General features: G+C 35.6%; 1 protein-coding gene across 5 annotated transcripts in view; it reads left to right on the top strand.

Moving 5' to 3' along the window:
* The window catches only part of LOC126815642 (uncharacterized), a 66753-nt gene that overhangs the window by 39283 nt on the left and 2911 nt on the right, over positions 1–24559 (top strand). For all 5 annotated transcript variants that reach the window (XM_050541391.2, XM_050541392.2, XM_050541393.2 and 2 more), the window contains exons 3-4: positions 774–1148; positions 17950–18166. In XM_050541391.2, coding sequence (XP_050397348.1) covers positions 774–1148; positions 17950–18166 — 592 coding nt within the window. The remainder of the gene's footprint in view (positions 1–773; positions 1149–17949; positions 18167–24559) is intronic.

Here is a 24559-nt window from a genome sequence, read left to right as displayed (position 1 = left end):
TTAGTTCAACGATAAATAATTTGAAATAACCAGTCCGTTATTTTTCTTGTCGTTTAATCATATTAAACATTGTTTCGTACATTTTAAAGAAACCTTGTCTCGAAAGTATTAATCGGGTGGTTATTTCCAATGAAAAATGACAAATTTGGTATATATGGAAAGTATAGACACCCAATCATACTAGTAAAATACTGGAATACCCGAAAAACACCCATGGGACACTGGGCAAAAATGTCAAGGTACCACCAACTGGCTGTTGTCTGTCAGCTTATTGTGTGCTAGCTTGACTGAGGGAGCCGTTGTTATTTCTTGATTAAGTGGACTGGTTAGGCGGTTTTGGGAACATTGAGGGGTGTCAACGTACAAAAGACTCTGCAATTAAACGGTGGAAAAGGCAGTTGACAGAAAATAATTAAGAATTTACCATGGCCTCAATATGTATGATAAATGGACAGTAAGTAAGGAAAAATATATTCTGAAACATAGACCCTCCCTCAATGAATTGATCTGACAGACAGGGAGTTGAAGCAAATTTTTGATAAGATTAATTAGTTTTAGTTTGAATATATTTTTAGTCCAAATATATAATCAAATCACACAGTTTGTACGCGGGAAAGTATCTTTACAACCCCACCATAGACATTTCGTCATAATCAAGGTGCAGTTGGCAATTTACAAAGAAAACCCTGGAACGGTTTTTAACCCCCAGGCTGCATATTTGCGCCTTGTATTGTTTTTCTATCCGATTCATGTAAATTGTGTTTGTATTTCAGTTTACAAGAGATAGTATAAAAGAATTAGAATGTATAGAAGGAAGACGTATGGTGATAGTGTGTGATGGGGCTAATGGTCAAGCTGTTCGACAACTAGGATTAAGTGATGAATTCATACAACATTCCTGTCGAGCTTATGGTGCTGTCGCTGCCATCGACCGTCAAGACGCTAGTAACGTGCCATTACCTGAAAGGCGATACCACAACCTTTTCTTTGATCTCTCAGCTTACGGCACTGATACCAGTCAAGTTGACGGCCATCAGGGATTTTCTTTAAAGCTTTTCGGCGGTTCCCGACATCGCTACATGACGTTGGCAACCAACAAGAATGAATCAGTGTTAGTAAAAACCCTGAGAGTCGTCTTAGATCGATCGGTAAGTCAAAGTTAATTCTTCAGTTTTGATCGAACCCAGACTAGATCCCGAGCTAACGAGTGCCTTATTTAAAAATTAAATATAGTCCCCTCTCTGGACAAAGTTATCAAGTCCACGAATGTGTTAAATTGAATTGATTCGAATAATGCCTCTGGTGACATTAGCAAAGATGGATAGGAGTAATCCTTGTCCTAAATCAAGGAAAGCAGATAAAAACTGCGCAGGTCAATAGAATCTTCTATCAGGTTACTCGAATTTATTTCCTTTAAATTGCTTGAATAATGAACAAAAGTTCTGCCTTTGGATTCTGTTAAATGAGCAAATTAGTTACGAGTAAAAGATGATCAGTTCTAATCCCGTTACGTAGTGAAAAATTACAGAAGTTAAAGTGACACTAGCGCGTTGGAAAAAAACTGATTTTTAATTTGACTTGGTTTGATTTACAGTTATGTCTCACATGCCAAATTCGATTCAAGCCAAAATATTAGACATATCTGCCAAGAGATCACTCAGATATACACACTTTAAGTTTCAATTTAGGACTCGCATAAATAGGTTTTGAAAATGTTTAACGAAATGATTTATGACAGTTGAGAAGTCTAAAGTTGTTGATATGATTAAAAATTATTACGTTTATCGTTTATAAAAGTGATAATGCATTTTAATGTTTTGAAGAACAAACAACATTTAAGAACAGGTATATAGATCTACAGAACGTTTGAGTTCTGTGAGAAATGAAATTAAATGGGCGCTAACGAAGATGGACAAGGTTTCGTTCGTTTGGTACAAATATTACTTTAGGATAGATATCAGAGTCTGCACTTATCACCAAGCATTTGTGACCGACTGTATTGACTGCAGTAAAGCGGTGGATTTTCATCAAGTTACAGATGATCACCACCAATCTGTTTTATCCACTTTCTTACAAGATCCAATTCGTATCAAAAACATCATTATTAACTCGCGATCTTTTTAAAATTGGAGTGTCTGGGTAATTGGAAGCATGTCTTTATTTTCTACAATATCTGATGATCACTGTCGTGAAAAGTTTTTCAATTGTTGCGAATTTTGGTAAGCATTGTAATCATTGTTTTTGTTCAAATTTGTATCGAATATCTAGTTTACTTTAAAAGAGAATAATCTTTTGATTTTCAATGAAATTTTTGTTGGGCAACTTGTTGATATTCCTTAGGACATGACTGGTGTCAGGTGTTTTTGAAATTAGTATGCGACGTCTTTCAGCTATTTCGGGTATCAGAATATTTTCAAAAAATGCAGGTAGGAAAAACATCGCCCATTAAAGGTCTCGGTGGTAATATAATTGATTCAATCGGTGTTGCTTAAAACGGTTATAGATATTCAATATTAATCGAGCGAGGTACCATTAATCTAAAGTATGACCCGAAAGTGATATTTGATACTGAATAGAGAGCACAGGGGTGTTGCACAGCAAAACAAACACGGGACAAACAGTAAGACATACACATTAAGCCATAACGGCGAGCATTGATCGTGTCTGAACCATCTGCACTTTGTCGTCCAGATATTAATGAATAAATTTCAGAAACGAAATGTTTATCATTAAAAATTAAAACTTTGTAAGCAGTCGGAACAACGACAATGAAAAAGGACAAATAAACTGACCATGAGGTGTTGACTGGTAAAGTTACTTGGGATGTTCCAGCGTGATTTCCGTAGTGATGTAGGGCGGGGGATCTGGCTAGGATCCGTGTCTAGTCGTCCTGGACGGTACTAAAACTGAGGTCCCGTGTACATGTTACCTTGCACGTAAACAAACCATTGACAGTTGGAATTCGAAATATGAGTATAGGCCACCACACAGTTGTCCGGGCAAAATGTCCCACATAGCACATTGCATGGCGTATACCTTTTTTATTAACTCAGCTAAACCCCACTTCACTTGTTCGCTCCACTAACGTCACATCCATAGAAGATAAATGACGATAAGATACATTTTGATTCCACCCCGCCTTTTCGACATGGTCACTAAACCAATGTACAGGTATTATACCAATGATCAGATATATTCAAACAATAGGTGTACCTTTTTTTTGGAACCAGTGATTAAAATTAAAAATTAAAATTGTCAATCAAAGCACATACCGCAAATCCAATCATATAGTTCTGTCTGAACAAAAGAGTTGGCAATTGTCTATTTTTATCCACAGTAGATTAGCCGTATTCTAATAATACTACTACTAAAAATAATAATAATACTATTAACTATAAAATGTCAGTCCTTTCTTTATTCCTTAAATAAATATTGACATTTAGTGCCTGGAAAAGCGGTTATCAGCAATATCGCTCGATCGTTGGTTTCCATAGTGCTCCATATCATTGAAAACCTTGAAAAACGTCCAGTGTAAATGGAATCTGTTTTTACAAGAGTGTTAACAGAAGAATGGTAACCCGACTCCTGATTTAATTAGCATATCAATGACAATCTAATACTCATGTCATATCAAATCCAATGGGATTCGGGGAACAACACGGAATGTGTGATTGCTAGCTTCATAAACTTGAAAACTTGTGAATTGATAAGCTGAAAGAGTTCGAATTCTTCTGAGAATGCTTTGTCGGCTTTCTAATTAGAATATATTTTCTTTGGTTTTATAGAGTTTATGGAGTTCTCTATTAATATTTTTGAACAGATGTATTCAGAATAAGAAATGGATGTTATTTATATTGATCAAATTTTCTTGCCGGTTGTTCCGTTGTGGATATTTTTGTAATAAACTCCATTATTGCTGGAACTTAAATTAGACATGATGTTTAAAAGGACATTTCAACATTTGTCTATGTGTTTACTATAATTTACTGATTGGTATCCCAACCCTTCTTTATAAAATCCACTCGACACTATATTTGTTGAGTATTTTTATTACGTTATTTATTTGTTTATTTATATGTTTATTTCGGCCTTTGCATGTATGTAATCTTCACAGTTTATCACCATAATTTGTAAGTCAAATTCATGGCATGACATACAACCCATGCCATGATGATAACGTGTGTCTTTCAGAAGACGTTTCTGGATCCCGAGACCAAGAGTTAAAATCCAAGTAAACAAGGATTTAAGGAAATAGTACAGTAAGAAAGTTCAGGACACTCGGATCGAAAGAGCAAATCATTTGATAGTTCGAAACAAATTGTATATTGGGATTTTTTCCTCCTATTTTTTTAAGTGTCAACATCTGTAAATAGAAATCACCGCTTTATATTATTTACTACATTGTTTGTTTACAATTCTGTCATATTTGTTTGTTTACATTATATATGACATAAATTATTCCTAAAATATAGCCAACAACAGCCTTATTGTTTGAAATCTAGTCGTCATAAAACATGGCAGGTGACACGAAGAGATACTCAATCGACTAGATTGATTTATATATGACAAGCTCCGCTATTAACTAAAGTAATCCGGTTTTTTTGTAACCCTACCAATAAAATCAAGGGTATGTCACGACACATTTAACTACGGTTTATAAATAAAATATGTATGAACCGATTTAAAGGACAATATTGGTGCCAGTCATTATCACATATGTGATAGAACTGGTTAAACACGTTCAAAATATTATTTTATCTCAGAGATCATTGCTACGATAGATGAGTAATCAATGTTTCAACAATAGGAAGTGACGAACGCAAAGGAAAACACGAGTTATCCCTTTATATAACTGAATGGAGTGACATGGTGATAACAGATACATGGGCGAATTTCTGGTCACTAATAATTAATTCGAAGACCAAAAGTTGTGTTATGGGACTGTGAAAGGATATGTGATAACGACTGGCACCAATATTGTCCTATATAGATAATGCAACCAGACCGAAACGTTTCGTTTTTGTTTTCTGTATTGTCGTGGGGGGGGGGGGGGTATTAGATTTCGTGACCAATTTGCTTATAAACCTCTAGAATTCATCACTGCACCGACTTTTCGTTATATCACCAGAAGTGACAGATACAATCCATTATTTAGTATTTATTTAAGAAAAAACGCGAGCTTAAATTCATGTCAATTACAAGTTGCAATCATATCCTATTCCATCTCCATTTTTTTGTCTGCGGTTATTTACGAAACTGTGCAAACATCGTTTTATTTGCTATCAGTATTTTACGACCATCGTAAAAAAGATGGTTTAGATCACGCTGATTCGTAATAAAGAAATCGAGGAGTTTTTATCTTGCTGTTAGACCTTCAAAATGTTTTATTATTATTTTTTACCAAATCCAAGGTTACAATGAAGTTATTACCTGCAGCAAGACTGCAACACGATTTATGGAGAACGTTGCTAGCAGATCAGTTTACAGTCGAGTCGAGCTAAAGCTTGAGTTTAAATTCAATAACTGGTCTCAACATAAGACTACGCTTCCGCTACTATTTTGGAATCGCCTTCAGATACATGCAATGACATTTTATACAGCAAGCTCATTATTTAACGATTAAATTGTTTGAGTCGATATTAATGCTAATGTAACGCGGGGTGGATTAGCACTTATGGAATTATATAATCACTAGCCTTTCACTAATGAGTTGACTGTCATCACGACATTTTAAAAATTAATCTGGCTAAAAGCTATATATAATTCACTCGGATTTTTGTTCCTCGGCTTTCGAAGAAAGCGGTGGACTATTAAAATGGGTTCGTCCACCTGTCACACTTTGGGACTCGATAACTCTGCTTCTAATTTAGCTCGAATATTCAAACTTGGCGAAAGTGTTGATGAGCATTTTCTGCTAAGCAGAGATAACAGATACATGTGTCATTAATTAACACGTGTCATCTATTTATGGCGCTGACTTTTATTTTAATATCTAATATTCTTTTTTGCCCATTCGTCGTCAGTACACCGCGATTTTCAAAATTTTCAGAAGATTATGTCGATGGTTTGCACCTTTGTTACGTATTATTAGCCAATCAGAGAATACAGTCAGGAAGCGAACATTCTGAAATATTCTGAGGCATTTACTTATTTAGAGAAGTTTTATGAATGCGTAATATGTACAAAACTGCCGTGTGGTTAAGACTAACTAGATTTCTGTGCTAGGTAAGGACAGATGATCACAAGGGATTTTAACAGTATAAGACTGGGTAGCATACAAATATTGAAGTATAGTAGGGTGAACATATTTGATCAACAGTTTACAATGTAATAATGGGGTTTAACGTCCCGTGATACTTCGGTTATTTTGAGACAAACATGTTCTTTTTTTATTATACGCCCACATTGAAATGTGGTTGTATATTGTCGTCGCCCCCGTCCGTCCGTCCGTCCGGCGTCCACAATTGCTTGTGGACGCTCTAGAGGGTAAAGTTAATATCCGATTGACTTCTAATTTATACACAGTGTTTAAGGTCATGAGACGAAGAAGCCTATTGATTTTCAGCGATTTCCGATAATTACTGCCAGAGTTAAGGCCCTTGATCGCTTCAAAAAATCTTGTGGACGCTCTAGAGGTCAGAGTTAATATCCGATTGACTTTAAATTTATACATAGTGTTTAAGGTCATGAGACGAAGAAGCCTATTGATTTTCAGCAATTTCCGATAATTACTTCCAGAGTTATGGCCCTTGATCAATTCAAAAAATCTTATGGATGCTCTAGAGGTCAAGGTTAATATCCGATTGACTTTAAATTTATACACAGTGTTTAAGGTCATGAGACGAAGAAGCCTATTGATTTTCAGCGATTTCCGATAATTACTGCCAGAGTTATGGCCCTTGATCAATTCAAAAAATCTTATGGATGCTCTAGAGGTCAAGGTTAATATCCGATTGACTTTAAATTGATACAGAGTGTTTGAGGTCATGAGACGAAGAATCATATTGATTTTCAACGATTTCCGATAATTACTGCCAAAGTTATGGCCCCTGATCACTTTTAAAAACATTGTGACCCTCTAGAAGCTAAAGTTATCATCCGATTGACTTCAGATTCATACACAGAGTTTAAGGTCTTGAGACAAACAAGTATATTGATTTGCAATGAATTTTTATGACTTGAACAGCTAAATCCATGATGTTAAAAGTTTCCTATACTAAACGTTAGCATGGGGCAAACTTTATAAAAAACCAAACCAATTCTAATGGTTTTCTGATAATTACTTAATGAGTTGTTACTCTTAATCAGATTTTAATGTATTATTAATGTTTCATTACCGAAAAAGTAAAAATATGTGACAATTCTTGTTGACTGCCCGGACGATTTAGCTGCTGTGGGCGTATGTTTCGTTGCCTGGCAACCTATCTTTTCCATCGTTACGTGTTGGGAAATATTGCTCGTGAGCAGCGGCGTTTCTTTCCGCCTATTCTTCTTCGATTTTCAACGGTCAAGGGTTTATTTACGTGCACTCATTCTGTTTTCTAATTATTGTATCTTATCTATACATACACACACGTGTCGTCCAACATAGAGACCTACTATAATTAATATGGACACAATTAGAACGTATTATTTTTAGATTTGGAATATGTGACATCCACGACGGATGAAATATTTATAGATGACATAACTAGACATGACAATTTAATTGATTCAATAATCGATCTACTAACATAATATACAATTTGGCTGGTATGTTCTGATTGAATCCTGTATGCATGTTTTTTTTTTAAAATGTATGTTGGGTGTTATTGTGGCGAGTCTTTCGTGGAACTGCGCAGATAATATAATGCAATAATAACACGTCTATCACATAGAGATGGTCTGATGTCTTGTCTAGAGCGGATCGTATACACATTATCAGATGTGACTTTTAGCCTTATTAAAACAAAGTCAGCGATACAATATTGTCTAGTAAATAAAAAGCCTATTGCATGTCTCAATGGGGCGCTTGATCGACACTGATCAGGCCATATTCGGATATTAAGGAACCGTAGTTATGAATCTGCTTCCTTCTTATGCCTAAAAGGCTAACTTGACCTTGGTTGAGTCGAGACAACCCGATTCCATCTAGTGAAATTTTCTGTATTGAAAATTTTATATTCTGAAATATCCATGAACTCAGCCTATAATTAACTTTCTTTTGTTGTGCTATTGGTTGCTAGGAGGTATAGTGAAATCATCAATAAAACCTCCTAACAAGGGTACAAATAAAGAAATTGAGAAATTCTCACGTTTGTGTATGTGTCTGTATTAGTAAGCATAGCACCCGTCATCAGACCATCTCAATACAGCCACCAGTCAAGTTGATACAAAAGAAAATGATAAATTTATTAAGTTTTTGGTAAAAAGAAAAGAAGCTGGATGGTAGAGGATGGATGGACAATACTAGATGCAACAGCCAAGCTATGGTAAATTTATCTATCCATAGCATTGAGGATTTGAAAACTCATTTTTACGAGCTGTATATTAATAGATCTAAACCCCAGCATATTTGCAAGTAAAATGGTAGGTCTACACAATATAACAGAATACTTAGTGGAACTATGAGCAAATGAGACAAAATATTTAAATAAAAAGCAAATAATGTGTTTATAACAATCTAAACATTTGGCGTTGTTGAAAAGCATTCTAGCAGAGTGTTACACAAAGACAAATATTTATCACAGCGGGTAAAATCAGTTGTTGGACGTTTTAATATTGGTGCCTTACAAAAACGAGAAACTAAATAGAAACGTAACCGATGCAGTTTCACCTTAGTCTCATACGAAGGAACCGAGCAAAACCACGTACCGACTCAAACCACAATAAAACAGTTTAGGATCCCCAGAGAGCCAACATAACAGTCAATTCGCCCAAATGTCCTCGAAATCACTTTTTTCTCCATTTAGATCGAATGCCTTGAAAGAAACTATAATAAAATAGATGGTGTCATTTGCAATTTGCAATCAGACAATTTTAAAGCTAGAAATGTCAGTTTTATCTATCTATTGATTCAAACTGTCACCTGATATTATGTCTTAATATTATATTTACCTTACTCAAGTCAGCATTTTATTGACACATGTGCACTTGCGGGGATTAAAGTAAGAAACCCACAATGGTATTATACATTTATGATGTATCTTCAGAAGACAATAGACTATATAACCAAAATGAATGGATTATAATCATATCAGTTTTTCTCCAATTAGTTAAGTCCTATGCTGATTAGCCTTCTAATTAAATAATATTGCAAATGACTAGCATTATAATTATTGAAGTAGGTGGAGACAAATCTGATATGTCAATTTGAAGACTGGAAGTTCAAAACAAGATTATACATGTATATAATTAGGTTCCCTGTAGACCAGAAATGTCAGAATTGTATGCTACAATGAATAGCATGCAATATATGAAAACACATTGTTGTTTTTCATCGATCGAATTATTGTAAAGGTTACAAAATATACTTTAAACCGTGGCATAAATATAATTCCCAGATGATTGTGTCCTGACAACCAATTAGTCAAGATTATGTTAAAACGTTTATAATTTCTGTATGTTTACTTAATAACAACCGTTCTTTGATGTGATTTAACAGTTGTCTGAATTGTTGAGGCATTCGGGCTTTTAAAAAGATACATGACAATTCTTTAAGATCAAATGCGTGCTTGCATGATATACAAAGTGACATCCGAGTGTGATGCAAAGATACGATCATAAACATGGAGTCTGGTGTTGTTTTCTTAAAAGATGAGAATTGTTTTTCTCTGTTATTTAATGATATTGATCGCGAAAACATATCCTGTATCTTTCATCTCTAACCAATTTTGTAAATTGTTAGTATTAATATTTTAGCTTATTATGGCAGGAAACAATATTTGTGTGGTTACGATTTTCGTTAGTTTCGTATCTAAACTATATCGTCACTATGGTGGGAATGAGGAGAAATATTGCCTGAAGTCAACAGGTCTTAGTATAAAAACAATGGCTTGATATTAATCACGACGGAAATTAAACGCTACAAGGTTATTATGATAGGTTCTTTATACAATTAACTGTAATTTAAAGTGGTTTTCAGGATAGATAGTGGGGGATGTCGGGTTCCTTCATAAGTATACTGTTTGATTATAACGGGACTGTATTTACATTAGTATGATATTATAATTATACAGATAAGTGTAGCCAGTACAAGCTTCTATTTTAAACCAACTGATCTATACATAATCAAAACAAGTTTGGTTGGGTTTTTTTTACCAGAAGTTTATGTATAACGGTTAATGAAGTGAGGTAAAATTAAGTCAAATTGATAGCGGAATTAGAAATAGAGATAATTGGTAGCCGACGGGGATCTAGAAAAGGTCAAAAACTTTAATCAGACAAAATAAATCTATATAGTAATATTGACGTGTATAAAGTAAGATCGTACTATAAACATTCTTTAAAAGGGCAACGAATTATGACGTTCATAGGTATTTAAAAATATGTAGTGTTATGTTCCAATTTAATAAAGAACCAAATCTGTAAAGAATAGACTGGCTTCAGATGGTTATTTGTTTCTGAGGTTATAACTTGGAATTGAATAGAATAGAATGATGTTTTCAAATCTCATCGACGCTTCTTACCTGCTTAATGGTATACGCTGCATTAACCCTCTTGTGTGTATGTTTGCGTTTTGGGGTTTACTTGAAAAAAAAAATAATAATTAAAGATTTAATTACGTAGACATGTGACCTAGACTTTTGTTATTTCGGATGCGGGTTGGATTTGACATCTTCTTTGAATGATGTCTTTGATGTGACATAATATGCTATAGGCTTTACTGTTATTATTCATCAAAGGTAGGAGTGCCCTCGTTATTCGAAAAACGGGGACCTGTCAATTACACGTAAGATCGGAATACAAAACCTTCTGGGTGATAGTTAACGCCACACCGTCTTTCATTTAAAATCTGGAACCCAAGGATACAGAAAAAAGATGGAGTTTATGAAGCTTCAGTGTAATTGAATAGGTTACATCATTCTAAACTGACCAATCATATCACAGCTGATGCTGAATGAAAGGCGTGTATATTTTTTGTACTTTTTTCAACCGTCTGTAAACATATCTTGTTTGGTTTAAGCTTGAATTTGTTGTCTTACACACTTATGTACAACAGATTACCGCCAGGTGGCATGTATTTTATCATGAACGAAAAGTTGAGACTTAACTTACCGGATGTAGAAAACGTAATGTATAAAAACATGACTGACATATTATACTTCAGACGTCTTTACGGAAACTATTTTACAACACCTACAAAGTGGCGTTCTTTTGCCTTGATCTTTGTGTAAACTGTGTAAACTGATAAATAACATAGTTTCGTGTTGTACTAAATACCGATTTTTTATTATATTGTTAATAAAGGGGTTGTCCCAGATTTCACTCATATAGTAATAATAACAACTTAGTTCATTTAATAGTTTGCTTAAAATCGAAGTAGACTAAAAGTTGTTCAGTGGGGTCATACATTAAAAGATATCAGAGTTAGATAAGTAATATTGAAGAAACAACAACAACCTACGAGGGGTGATTGATAAGTAGTGAGTCTAACACAGAAAGAAACAAGAAATTCAAATCAAATGCATTTATTTTTCAACATGCAGAGCCTTTATTCCAGTTCTGTAGAAGTCTTTGTCTTGGGTGTGTAGAAAATCATCCACAGCGGCAATGACGTCATCGTCAGACGGGAAATGCCTACCGGAAAGACATTTCTTCAGAGCAGGAAACAGATAGAAGTCTGAGGGAGCTAAATCAGGAAAGTAGGGTGGATGCTGGAGAAGTTGAAAAACACAGTCATGGATTGCTGACATGGCAACAGCTAATTTGTGCACTGGCGCATTGTCTTGGTGGAAAATCACACCTTTGGTCAGCTTTCCTCGTTTTTTTGTCTTAATTTATTGCCTCAACTGCCTTATAAGTGCTGCATAGTATCTACCGTTGATTGTTTGGCCCTTTTGGAGGTAATCCACCATGAGAATACCCTCAGAATCCCAGAATACTGAGACCATCACCTTTCCTGCCGATGAAACAGTCTTTGCCTTCTTTGGGGTCGGCGACGTCACATGTTTCCACTGTTTTGACTGCTCTTTTGTTTCTGGCTGAAAGTGGTGGACCCAAGTTTCATCCGTAGTAACAATTTGTTTCAGGAAGCGGTCAGGATCGGTTTCAAATAAGGCTAGATTCTCTTCTGACATGATGTGTCTTGAAGGCTTTTGATCAGGCGTCAAAAGCTTTGGAACCCACCGTGCTGAAACCTTTGTCATTTCCAAAGTTTCAGTGATAATAGAATGAACTCTCTCCTGGCTAATACCAACTACCCCAGCTATGAATCGTTCAGTAACTCGCCGGTCATTCATTATCAGATCATGGATTTTATTTTTTTGTACCATTTCAGGTGTTGACACAGTTTTTGGTCGACCAGGGCGTGGTTCGTCTTCAATGCTGTCACGGCCACGCTTGAATTCAGCTGACCACCTTTTAATTGTGGTATATGAAGGAGCATCATCCTCTTATGTCTCAACCATATCATCATGTATGGCTTTCGGTGTTAGACCCTTTTTATGCAGATACTTAATCACCCCTCTCGCCTCGATATGGTCCATTTTGTGATAACAACAGACCCTACTTGATTGTTATGACCTGTCACAACCAAACCGTTTAACCGAATGTGGTGAAAGTTTGTGACAGAGCCCGAGGAACATAATAGTGCACGTGCAAAACGTGGTATCATTTTGTTGCACAGTTTTCCAATCGAGGCTCACTACTTATCAATCACCCCTCGTATAAAATGTTTTAAAAAAAGACAGTAAACTTGGCAAGGAACGGCGTCTAGTCGTTCAGATGGCACGAAAACCGAGATCCCGTGTATGCACGTAAAAGAACCATTAGCAGTTGGAATTCAATTGCTGTCCGTTCAAAATTTCCCTCCGAGCTTATACTTTGTCACGTAAACCCATCTTCGTCAGCAGAGAAGTAGAAGCTTAAGTCCCATTCCATCCATTCATTATTCGTGAGATATTTCATTCCATTTTTATTCTTTGTTGATTACACCAGATTAATTAGATTTTACAGCAGGTTTCTATAATACTTGTATTTAATTAGCCCATAAAAAAGAACTATTTTATCAGAGAATCATGTCTTTGTTGTTAGAGAATATCAGATCCTAGAAAGTAATCACGCCACGTTCTTGTTGGTTTTTATGCTTACTTCTATACTCTCTTGAAATACGCCCTTCGTGTTTAATTAGTTTTAAAAACAAAAACACGTGTTTTAACGGTGAAGAGATATTATAATATGTCTAGGAAGGCCGGTTTGGTAACTCCAATATTATGTACCTCGCCAGGTGTACACTGAACTGCAATTCAGGGGTTTGGTGAATAATGCCATCTTAACCCGTGCTTAATAAGTGTGTTCACATAAGTTCTTGCAGGCAGATCGTGAAAACTATTTCCTGGTTTATTAATACCTGGATGAAAGAGGGCTATATCACATTAACCAAATACAGACCATTTAGTTTAAACTTTCATCAAACACTTACTGGAAGCAACCAGATATTTTATATTTTATTTACCCCATTTCTTTACAATAATTTGAACTTAATAATCTTATGAAAGAAAAAATGATTTTATAATGGTCTATAGTATGACAATATCTACAGTTGTAAAGGTTTCGTGACAGCAGTAGAGATCTTAACGAAATTTAACTGTGAATAGAATTGAGAAAGTGTTTACTGAAAGGCAATAACTATCACAAATTTTTGTTTTATCTGCGGTTATTTAATAGTTATTAATTTCTATTAATTATCACCTTTTATGTGTATATATAAAACTACTATCACACAGTTTTATAAAACTTGTAATTTAGTATTTTATGAATAACCCTCTAAGGTATTATATAAGAGGTATTATATAAGAGGAAATGTCAACAGGCTTATACTGTTATATTAGGTGTTATTAGTATATTGACATGGTGCGAACAAGGGATAAGAAACATTAAATGATGTCGGTAAAACGTTATTCCTGTTGTTCTTTTGTGGTGTTTTAATTCGCAAATAGATTAATCGGGCGACTTATAATGGGGTTTAGCTCCATCCGAGTTAATTAAAAAGATCGGTTTCCGCCATGCAGTTGGCTACGGGGGACAATTTGTTCTGAACAGCGGCGCTACAAATAATATTTATGGAGATCGATGCACATAAGTTTGCTGCCCCTGGCTTCAGTTATGGACACTACCTAGAGTCCAGCGCTTGGTGTACTTTGTAAAATAAGACATTTTACGTTAAACAATATGATGTTAATTCACGAAGAAGCCATGGTATCAATTCAAGAAATCCGTTCAAGAAAAGCACTGCCTTTTTACTTTCATTATTATGTCTTCCATGGGCTTCTTTTATTCATTCATCTGTCAAGTAAAACAGATGATAACGATTCAAGCCGAGTATTAACATTGGTGATGTCCTGTCCATGTGTCTACATATAAAACTGACGCCATAATAAAATATTTCTGTCAGCAATCTGTACATTCAGAATAGAACTAATACATAAGAACATGTCTGTTCCTGAATACAGAACATATATATTTAGTTTACAGAAAATAACCCTAGGCTTTAGGCACCATAAACTGGTAGTTAGCTTAGTCTATCTATATCGTATTTTATCAGTTTAAGCAAGAAAATGTTCGTCTTGAGTAATAGGCAATGATAATAACATTTATTCTGTCTGATGGCGAGAAGACACGTTCTTGGGTAATTCAATCGACACGTTAAACTGTTTTTATCCCGGGGTTTAATTTCTGTTCCATCATAAGAGATAGTAGTTAGCATTTGTGCATGTTGGAATTAACTGGGATATTTTCGCATGCGGCTGTTGCCAACCTGTCTGCTTGATGCATCGTGATGCAAACACATTTCACGATCTCTCACCAAAGAACACAAAACTCTCACGGATTGGGATGTCAAGGTGTCGATTCCACGTCTGCTTGTGAGTAGTAAAAATAACTCGGCTAAAATGTCATGACACAAACCGTCACACAACTTCCATTAATCTGCTTCACGGTTATTGTAAATACCAATGTCACATCTTAAACAAACGTGACACGATAAATCGACATGTCTCGGAGATTTTTCAAACTAAAATCACCTTAAGGCAACTTTTTACATTCCTTTTCGCACCAGTGCTTTAGAAGTATATATACGAAATGGCAGCAACCCAGTCGTAAAAATAAACAAATATCAATATATAGTTATAGTGCCTGGGTCTTGGCCTCATACTTATCCCTATACACTTATATAATCTTTATATAAGTGTTTCTTCCCCAGGTACATATTATAATACACTGTTCAAATGCGTTTTTTTAAAAATCAAACGTTTATCCTAAATATTTATGTCATGACGTTAGACCTACTCTTTGAAGAACTTAAAGAAAAAGAACCCATACCAGGTTACAAAATATAAATATATGAAAACGACAAATGCCAAAGGATTAATGCGTGTGCAGGAGAAAGTCCGCTAAACTGAGACTTGCGACAGACTGGACAAAAATATTTTCGAAAAATTAACCAACATGTACCGGGGAATTTTCCGGCGTGGTTCCGCTTTGTTATTGGTGCAGGACGGAGGGCCTGACAATGGACAACGATATACTCGTTCGGATGGAACGTAAAAACCGAGGTCCCGTGTACACATTGGCGTGCACGTAAAAGATCCCTTGGCAGTTGGATTTCGATATAAGAGTAGGCCGTTATAGAGCCGCTGTCCGGTCAAATGTATCGCGTATGGCCGTCTTCATTATCCCGGTGGAACGTTAAACCCCATTTCATTTCATTTATTTTTAAGGAATAATGTATTTTGTGATCAATGATGAATTTGAAATGCTCTATTTGTATTATCTTGACGTATATTAAGACTTCTTATGCTGGGAGTGCGTAGCTCTAATACGTCGAAGCACAGCGCTCTCACAATATTTATTATTCAATGAGCTTTAATCTATAAGAAACATAAGTATTAATTATTTGACGTCGAACTGGGTTTATTAACGAATGAACATAACACAAATAAAGATATATTAAAATCATAATTGAAACATCAATTAGAAATTATCTATTAATGAAAAATTGAATAGACAATTTTAGCATATTTTGACATTCAATTACTTTTTTGAATTAACAGACATAGACCGGGAGCCAAGGGGGTCAACCTAGCTGAAAAGTGTACCAATTTTCTCCTATATGGTATCAATGTATGTATATCTGGTATCATCAGAATGTATGTCTGTCGGGTTTCTGGTGGTGGGTGTGGTATTCCACGCCCTAAATGCCATGATCCCCAACTAGGCTAGATTAGCTCAAAAGTGTACCACATGAAAATCTTACTGCAGTGTACCGTACATCTTTAGGTATTACAAAAACACTCTGACAGACATTTCTAGTGGTGGGGTACCCCTGACAGAGCTATGTAATTGCCAGACATTTGTAGTGGTGGAGTATCCCTGACAACAGTTATCTAATATTTAGACCAAAGCTAGGCTAGATTAGCTGAAATCTGTACCACCTAAAACAGCTTTGGAGTTCTTCAGTACCACCACAGGAGTCATGAATGACCTCTGCCAGACAGTTTGTGCGGTGGGTTACCCCTAACAGACACGCCCCAAAATGCCACGCCTCCAACTAGGCTAGCTTCGCAGGTACTGTTCCCGTGTTCTAAAAAACATAGATTTTTAGCCAGGATGCGTAGGATACTTATACCTTGCACGTATGGAAGAGGCGATAAACTGCGATTGCAAGAAATTGATTTTTGGGCAAAAATGCGTTTTTGAAAAATAAAATTGTTCCTACAACCGCAGTTTATCGCCTCTTCCATATGTGCTAGGTATTAGTATTCTACGCATCCTGGCATAATTTTTAATTTTTTGGACCACAGGAACAGTGCCGACTAATCTATCCTAGTTGGGGGTCGTGTTATTTTGGGCGTGTCTGTTAGGGGCAACCCACCTCACAAACTGTCTGGCAGTGGTCATTCATGATTCCTGTTGTGGTACTGAACAACTCCAAAGCTGTTTTAGGTGGTATAGATTTGAGCTAATCTAGCCTAGCTTTGGTCTGGAAATTAGATAACTCTTGTCAGGGATACTCCATCACTACAAATGTCTGGCAATTACATAGCTCTGTCAGGGGTACCCCACCACTAGAAATGTCTGTCAGAGTGTTTTTGTAATACCTGAAGATGTATGGTACATTGCTGTGCGATTTTCATGTGGTACACTTTTGAGCTAATCTAGACTAGTTGGGGGACATGGCATTTTGGGCGTGGAATACCACACCCACCACCAGAAACCCGGCAGACTTACATTCTGATGATACCAGATATACATACATTGATACCATATAGGAGAAAATTGGTACACTTTTCAGCTAGGTTAACCCCCTGGGCTCCTGCTCTAATATTCTCTCACAGCCTCACATAACAACTTTTGGTCTTCGAAGGAATGATTAGTCATCAGAAATTCGCCCGTGTATATGTTATCACTCGTCACTTCAGTCAGTTATATAGAAGGATAACCCGTGTTTTCCTTTTGCGTTCGTCACTTCCCTTTCTTGAAAGCTTCACAACGCATCTATCGTAGCAATGATCTATGTGTTAAAATTATATTTGGAATGGGTTTAACCAGTTCTATCACATATGTGATAATTGTCCTTTAACTTATCCACTTTAAAGCAATTAATCAATTTAGATAGGTAATTACATGTATATCAAAATATGTACTATATCATAACCAATATTGTTCTTCTTATTATTGTTTATGTTTTTATGTGAGCAATGATGAATTTGAAAATAATATAATCAATACCGTTCTTCTTTATGGTTTCAGGTGATGAGAAATATATTTTTAAAATGTTTTAATACATATAAAGATGAGGGTGAGAAGGAGATAGGAGATTCAGTGGCATTAAAACACATGAAGTTTAGTTCAAGACTTTTTGAAATCAAATTATCCCAGAGAGTAGAGACGGTGGGATATTTTCAGGAATCTAATACATTTGTTGTAGCAGAAGGTGAAGCTGCTAGATGTTATAATATACATACAGGTAAGATAAACATAGTATATTTTATAAACTACAGTTTAATACCGTAAAGAAAACAACAACAGGCAGGTGTCGCAGTTTGTGCAATTTTTCACATGGAACCAATTTTATAACAGCCAAGAACAAATTCATGATGATGCCTCACTTTTTGGGATGCGGAACTGGACCTCGGGCGCTATTCATCTTGTTGTCGTTACTATTCTTAATTGGCGTTAACGCTCTTCGGAATAAAGTCTTAGGCTCCGGCAATTCAAGTGTTCCCTAGACAATTACGCATCGATTGACGGATTACGCATCGATTTTTGACATGACACCAAAATTCCAAGATGACTGCGAGAATGCAATACTGGGGTTCCTGACAAAGCACATGGCTTTGGATCCTGCTCTGGTACATATACGCTCGTATTTTTCGTTTAAATCTTTGATTTCGTAGGCTTTTGGGGACATTTTATTTTTTGAATATATATGATATAGATTTTGATGGTCTGCAGAGCCCTTTTTGGGTCGTTATATAATCTTCGTAATGCTCAATGTTCGAGGCTACAGTCTCCGCATCTACATACACACTGAAAACCAAGACAAGCTTGTAATCCGACGATTATAGATTTATGTAAACAATAAAAACAAAATCAATGCCAAAATGCCTTTTTGTGAGATTTTCCGATAGACTAACAATTTGTATCACATTTGTAGTTCTCATTAGGATCAAACACATATTTATAATTTAGAATATTTACATAGGGCCTATATATAAGTAAACAATAGAAGTGATAACACATTGTTCGCTTACTGTTATGACATCCGATAATTGTTATTGGTTTCTATAATGAGCGCAATGTTTTTGTGTTTATGTAGAGAATCTGAAAAGTATGTAGAGGCATTGTCTAAATTCATTTGAAAATAACATAATTGTGTTCCGATTTCTATAGATATCCGAAGATGCCCGTTACTCACATTATTAAAAACCACCTCGTATAGGTGTAAGGAACATTAGACTGATGAATTCTGAAATCGTTCTCTTATATCAATACATATTTTACGTACAATGTATACATCCTAGACACGCAACGTGGTCATCGTGTACATTTACAGGCATGAAATGGGGTTTAACGTCCTTCTGTTCTGCTTCGACTGTGCTAATGAAGACGGCATACGCCCATACGCCGAAGATATTTCACGGACATCTACAGCCGGACTTATGAAATACTCTGTGGTTAGATCTGGAAAACCTGCCCAAGTCTTTTTGAGAAACTTGTGCGTTGGGCTGACATGTTTGAGTGGGATTATGTCTATTCAAACGAAACACTGCGAGGGGTATGCTCATCTTGATGTTCTTGCTGTTCTTGGTGGTTAGAACCCGAACGAATGCGCAAGTTGTTTTGGAAACTTGAGTTGGAATGACATCTATAATCGTTTCAGATGTTACCCTGTCTATTTTTTATTTCTTTTTTTTTATTTAAAATAGCAACAACGACAACAAAATAGGTAAACAAATCTAGATTGTAGCTCAATTGACAGTGAGCGGTTGTTTCTTGAACAATTAACATATGTTATTGTTATTTTTATGTCTGACTATAAGATATAGTCGGAACTTATTCTGTTTCCTTCACTGTATGGTATATTTGCTGACACAGGAAATAAGCAGATTACACTATGTCTCCGACGTATTCTGTGCTAACTGTGTAGGTCGTAATCTATTCTGGCCCACGTTATATTTTTAAACATTTTGGTGCCCTTAGACGTTTTTCTCAGAAACACAGGTCTTATATTTTGGGTTTTTTACAGGGAGCTGCGATGACTCAGTGGCCCGGGGATTCCGGGTTTGGGTCACCTTGTTGGCCGAGAAACTCGGGATATTCCGAGATGGCTTTACCTTGTCAGCTGCAGAGGGCCGAGGTTGGACAGAAACCGACGTCCCGTGTACAAGTTGGCGTGCACGCAATAGAACCTCTGAAAGTTGATTTTCATGAAATGTTGTTGTATGGGCAAAAATTCCCCAATATCACTGTATAGTTTTAGCCCGTCCTCATTAATCCTGTTGGTGCAGAACAGTAGGACAGTAACTCAATTTCATTTCATTTTGTTTCACAGACCCCAAAACACACGGTATTTCATTGGCTACAGAGTGCTACAAGCAAGTCAATATGAAATCTACTATCTGATCCGATCTCTTTATCAAGGGACGACACGTTTCTGATAATTGATTAAAAACAATGTTTCAATTCATTTACAAAAGTATTTTCCTAGCTCGCAAGTCGGTTAATCAGTAAAATATTGTCATTGGAAGGTAATTTAGTTGAATGTTTCCCCCTGGGTGTTGTATACAAGTATTTAGACAGCACTTATATTAGTATTGTGTTATATTACATTATACAGAAACTAATATCAGGAAGGCATTATGATATATTTACACCCAAAAGAGATCAGCTAAATATAAAGCATAGCGACAAAACCATAAACCATCTCGTTTCGAACTTGGTCATCACTTACGTCCTTAAATATAGTTGCGTAGTGCTTGGCACTGACGGAATAGTTGTTTCGGAAGTCGGTTGAATGTGGATTATATGATGTTTGTTTAATGTCTTATTGTTGTTGTATTCTGCCAGTACAAGTCTGTGGCGTTTTCAGTACATTAAATCCATTTCAAGGGACATATTATTTACATTATCTGTATTATCTAAGCTTTTTTGTTGTTCAGTGAGGACAATAATGTGAGAATAAACTATATAAATCTATGAGACAAAGAATAAAATTCTCCGGGGAATATTTTCAATCAACTATACTTCAAAAATTCAATTTGAGAGTAACGTAAATTATGGTACAAATTTATTTCGATAAGTCGCTTGTGCGTAAGGGTCTTTAGAAGTGGGGTAGATCCTGTAATAAGATGTTTATGCCATTTCTGAACCATGGCGATCACGTCCGTTTACAATTCTTGGTACGTTGGTAGTCCTAAAGTTCTTAGACTACAGACCTGATCACATCTAATCACGCTGATGTCCTGCATTACTTGTCCAACATTTATTTTTCGTGGAATTGATGTAATTTGCCTCCTTGATTAGTCGACAACCGGTACACAGTTGCTGGATAAGGATCTCTAATTTTCTTGGCCGTTGTGGATAGTTTCCTGTTTGCCATCAGATGTATATTGACAATTCAAACCAGGTTATAGATTCTTTGTTTGCGATATCGCTATCCCGTCTCTGTTGTGGAAGCGAATGTTAACCCATATCTAGTATTAGTTATTTGTCACAAATCTATCGAAATCATGGGCTTCTCTTTCAAAGTTAAAATGCCGGTCACGATCTCTAAATAATTCTTCAAGCAATCAATTTTCCCGAAGAACCGGACGACAGTTTTCGATCACTTAATAGAAGGAATTTAACAAAGTGTTTATATCATAGCATTATAAATTGGTACTCAAACAATTAATCAAGCAGCACCCACTACCTGTTGACTTTATCTAAATGATAGTAACATGGTTGACGACAGGCACCACGACCTGTTAACATCATATTAACCTTTTATCATCCACGTCATTAAGATGACACTTTAAGATAACGAACACATTGTGATTGACTATTAGTCATTAATGATACCATAGATATCGACTTGTCCTTTGTAAGAGAAGTTCTTATTCAGAAGTCCTTTATCATTTAATAAGAGCTACTTCATTATTACGGACATGATGAAAGACCCTTTTTTAATGGAGCAGTTAAAGATGCGCCATGTAACACCTAAATCTGCCTATTGTAGGTCTTTCTTTGGCTTCAAATGTTATATACACTATTATTTAGACATTTATTTACATGACAAGATAATCAACTCTCTACAGCATCGGATGGCAGAGATTTAAACAGATTGAAACACGATCGCCATTGAATGATAAACGATAATAAACAATCTATGACGCATCTTATCAAAACTTCAAACTGTGAAAATTCGTTCAGAACTAAGTAATTTGAATATTATTTTCGATATTATTCAATTTGCACTGTCAATTTTTGAACTATATATATATACTAAACAGCAAAAAAAAACGTCAAAACGATTTCTAAATCAGAGAGGCATTTACTAAATGGATCAAAGCAATGTTTTGTGAACAGTATGTTGACACATTAGTGATTAATTCATAACCATTCCAAGACATTACTAGCTCTTTATCTAAATCTTACACAGTGCATCTTTAAATTCATACATGTCTCAAAGTCTTAAATTATACTTGTCTGACGTGTGCAACGGTTCAACATGGTTTACTCGAAAATTTAATTTAAAAAAAAAATATATAATCATTCAAAGGAATTGGAAAGTACGTATTCGTTAACGGAATACAGAATCCCCCTCCCACTACCCGCTTCCCCATTAGAGTCTCATTTACTAGGACGGTGCACATAATATCCTGTTATTATTGAAAATTAAGTATCAGAGATTGTACGATTTGTTTGGTAATCTATATTATGTTAAGGTTATATAAGATGTGGGTCGTTTTTCGTGCGTACAATTAGAATAGAAATGGATTTGTAAGCCTTCTTTATAGTATAAGTCCGGTATTAAAATTTCGTGCAGTATTAATGTAGGTGTTTTGTATTGGTACTTATGATATCTGTTGGGATTAATTGAAATGTTGATGGCATTAATAACGTTATCATGAAATGGATAATAGGTGATAAACATCAGACATTATAATGATTGAATCTAAACACGTAGATTAAAGGCTATTGTTATACCATGGACCTTACATGCTTTTAGATGTATATCATTAAATATTAAATCCTCGTTCACTTATAAATGGATTATGTCATGGTGAACTGTAAAGGGGGATTTAATCAATATGTAGGCTAGATGTAGATATAATGATCGTTTGTTATCATGGCCTATCTATATCAAATCGATATTTACTGCATCTTCTTCCACGAATTATTTTAATGCACTACTGTATGTGTAAATTGCATCGTCAAAATACTCCCACATCGGTCATATTCAGTCATGCGGTATTCAACCAACGAAAATAATAATAACGAAATAAATCGGCCTATAAGGGGGTAAACGGCAAACCGTTTATACCGTTCAGTACATTTACGACCTCCATCATGAAGACATAAAGGCCAACACGGGGATTTTGTTATAGAGTCAGTTTACAAGACGCTAACCCTAACCCTTACCCTAGAGAAAAATAGGTCCACCACGCACACGACAGCTTTAAATCCAGGGACAGGCGAGATAACTCTGAAAAAGAAAAAAAAAATATTTCAAGATATTATGGATCATAGAGCATCATATCATAAGATACGCATATTCTGAAAGGTGGGCCATTATTTCCATGAAATGTCATAAATTTAACGAACGGTAAAAACGGGTAACCGTTTACCTCCTTATAGGCCGATTTATTTCGTTGTTATTATACACTTTTAGGCGGTAATAATATTGGAACGGTCGCGCTAAAATATGAAAAACGGTGTTCCACACATTATTCAATACGGACGGCAGCGGTCGACAATGCAAATCCAGGGTCAGCTTCTACTGTCACGGGCGGTGCTCCTCAACAACCTCGACAGACGCAAGAAGGGTGCCAACACTATGGATGTACATCCATTTATTACTGTTCTATTGCTGGTTTTTTTATATCTAAATTATTTATAGATAATGTAATCTATAAATGAATCTGCAGATCTCCATAATAATTATCATATGTCATAAATGATGAGTTTCATACTTTGTTATCTATAATTATCAAATAATTAATATGTATCATTCAGGTGGTTATACTTTTCGTGTGATTCTCATGTCCAGTATTCACAAAAACTTTAAAAGTACAATCTAATTCGAACATTCCCGATGTATCTCGGCACATTTACTTTCTTTTATTCATAAAACAAGAGATGTTGACATTTTTTGCAATAAAGTACAACACATGTCCGCTAATAATACTCTTGGGTCTTATGTTCATTCTTTTAAGTAATTGTGATTCAATTATTATGGTTCTAATAATCCGTTTATAAGTACTTCCATTTTGCTTTAAAGCAGCTAAATCGTTGACATCTAGAAATGGACACAAATGGGTCGCAACGCATATAATAATGTAATATGAATGTATATATAAACTGATTTACATTCGATCGTTTCTGATTTTACAATAATTTCCAATCAGTTATGTTCGGCGAAATACGCGAAGGGTCCAAATTGAATGGCAGTCTCTGGCGTCTAGTTATTCCTGTCTACATCGGTAGTATTCTCCTATGGGATATGTTTAGCCTCGTTCATCGAGTTGCTTCATTACAAATGGCACCCGAAAGCATTCTGGCACGCGAATCGTGTGCCAATTTTAAATTTTTCATTTTGTCTTAAATATTGGATACCAGAAGTCCATCTTTTCACGGTAAGATAACAACATCAATG

This window comes from Patella vulgata, chromosome 3 (genome assembly GCF_932274485.2).
Source record: "Patella vulgata chromosome 3, xgPatVulg1.2, whole genome shotgun sequence".
NCBI classification, from domain to species: Eukaryota; Metazoa; Mollusca; class Gastropoda; family Patellidae; genus Patella; species Patella vulgata.
Note: the sequence above shows the minus strand (reverse complement) of the source record. Positions and strands in the feature narration are given on the sequence as shown.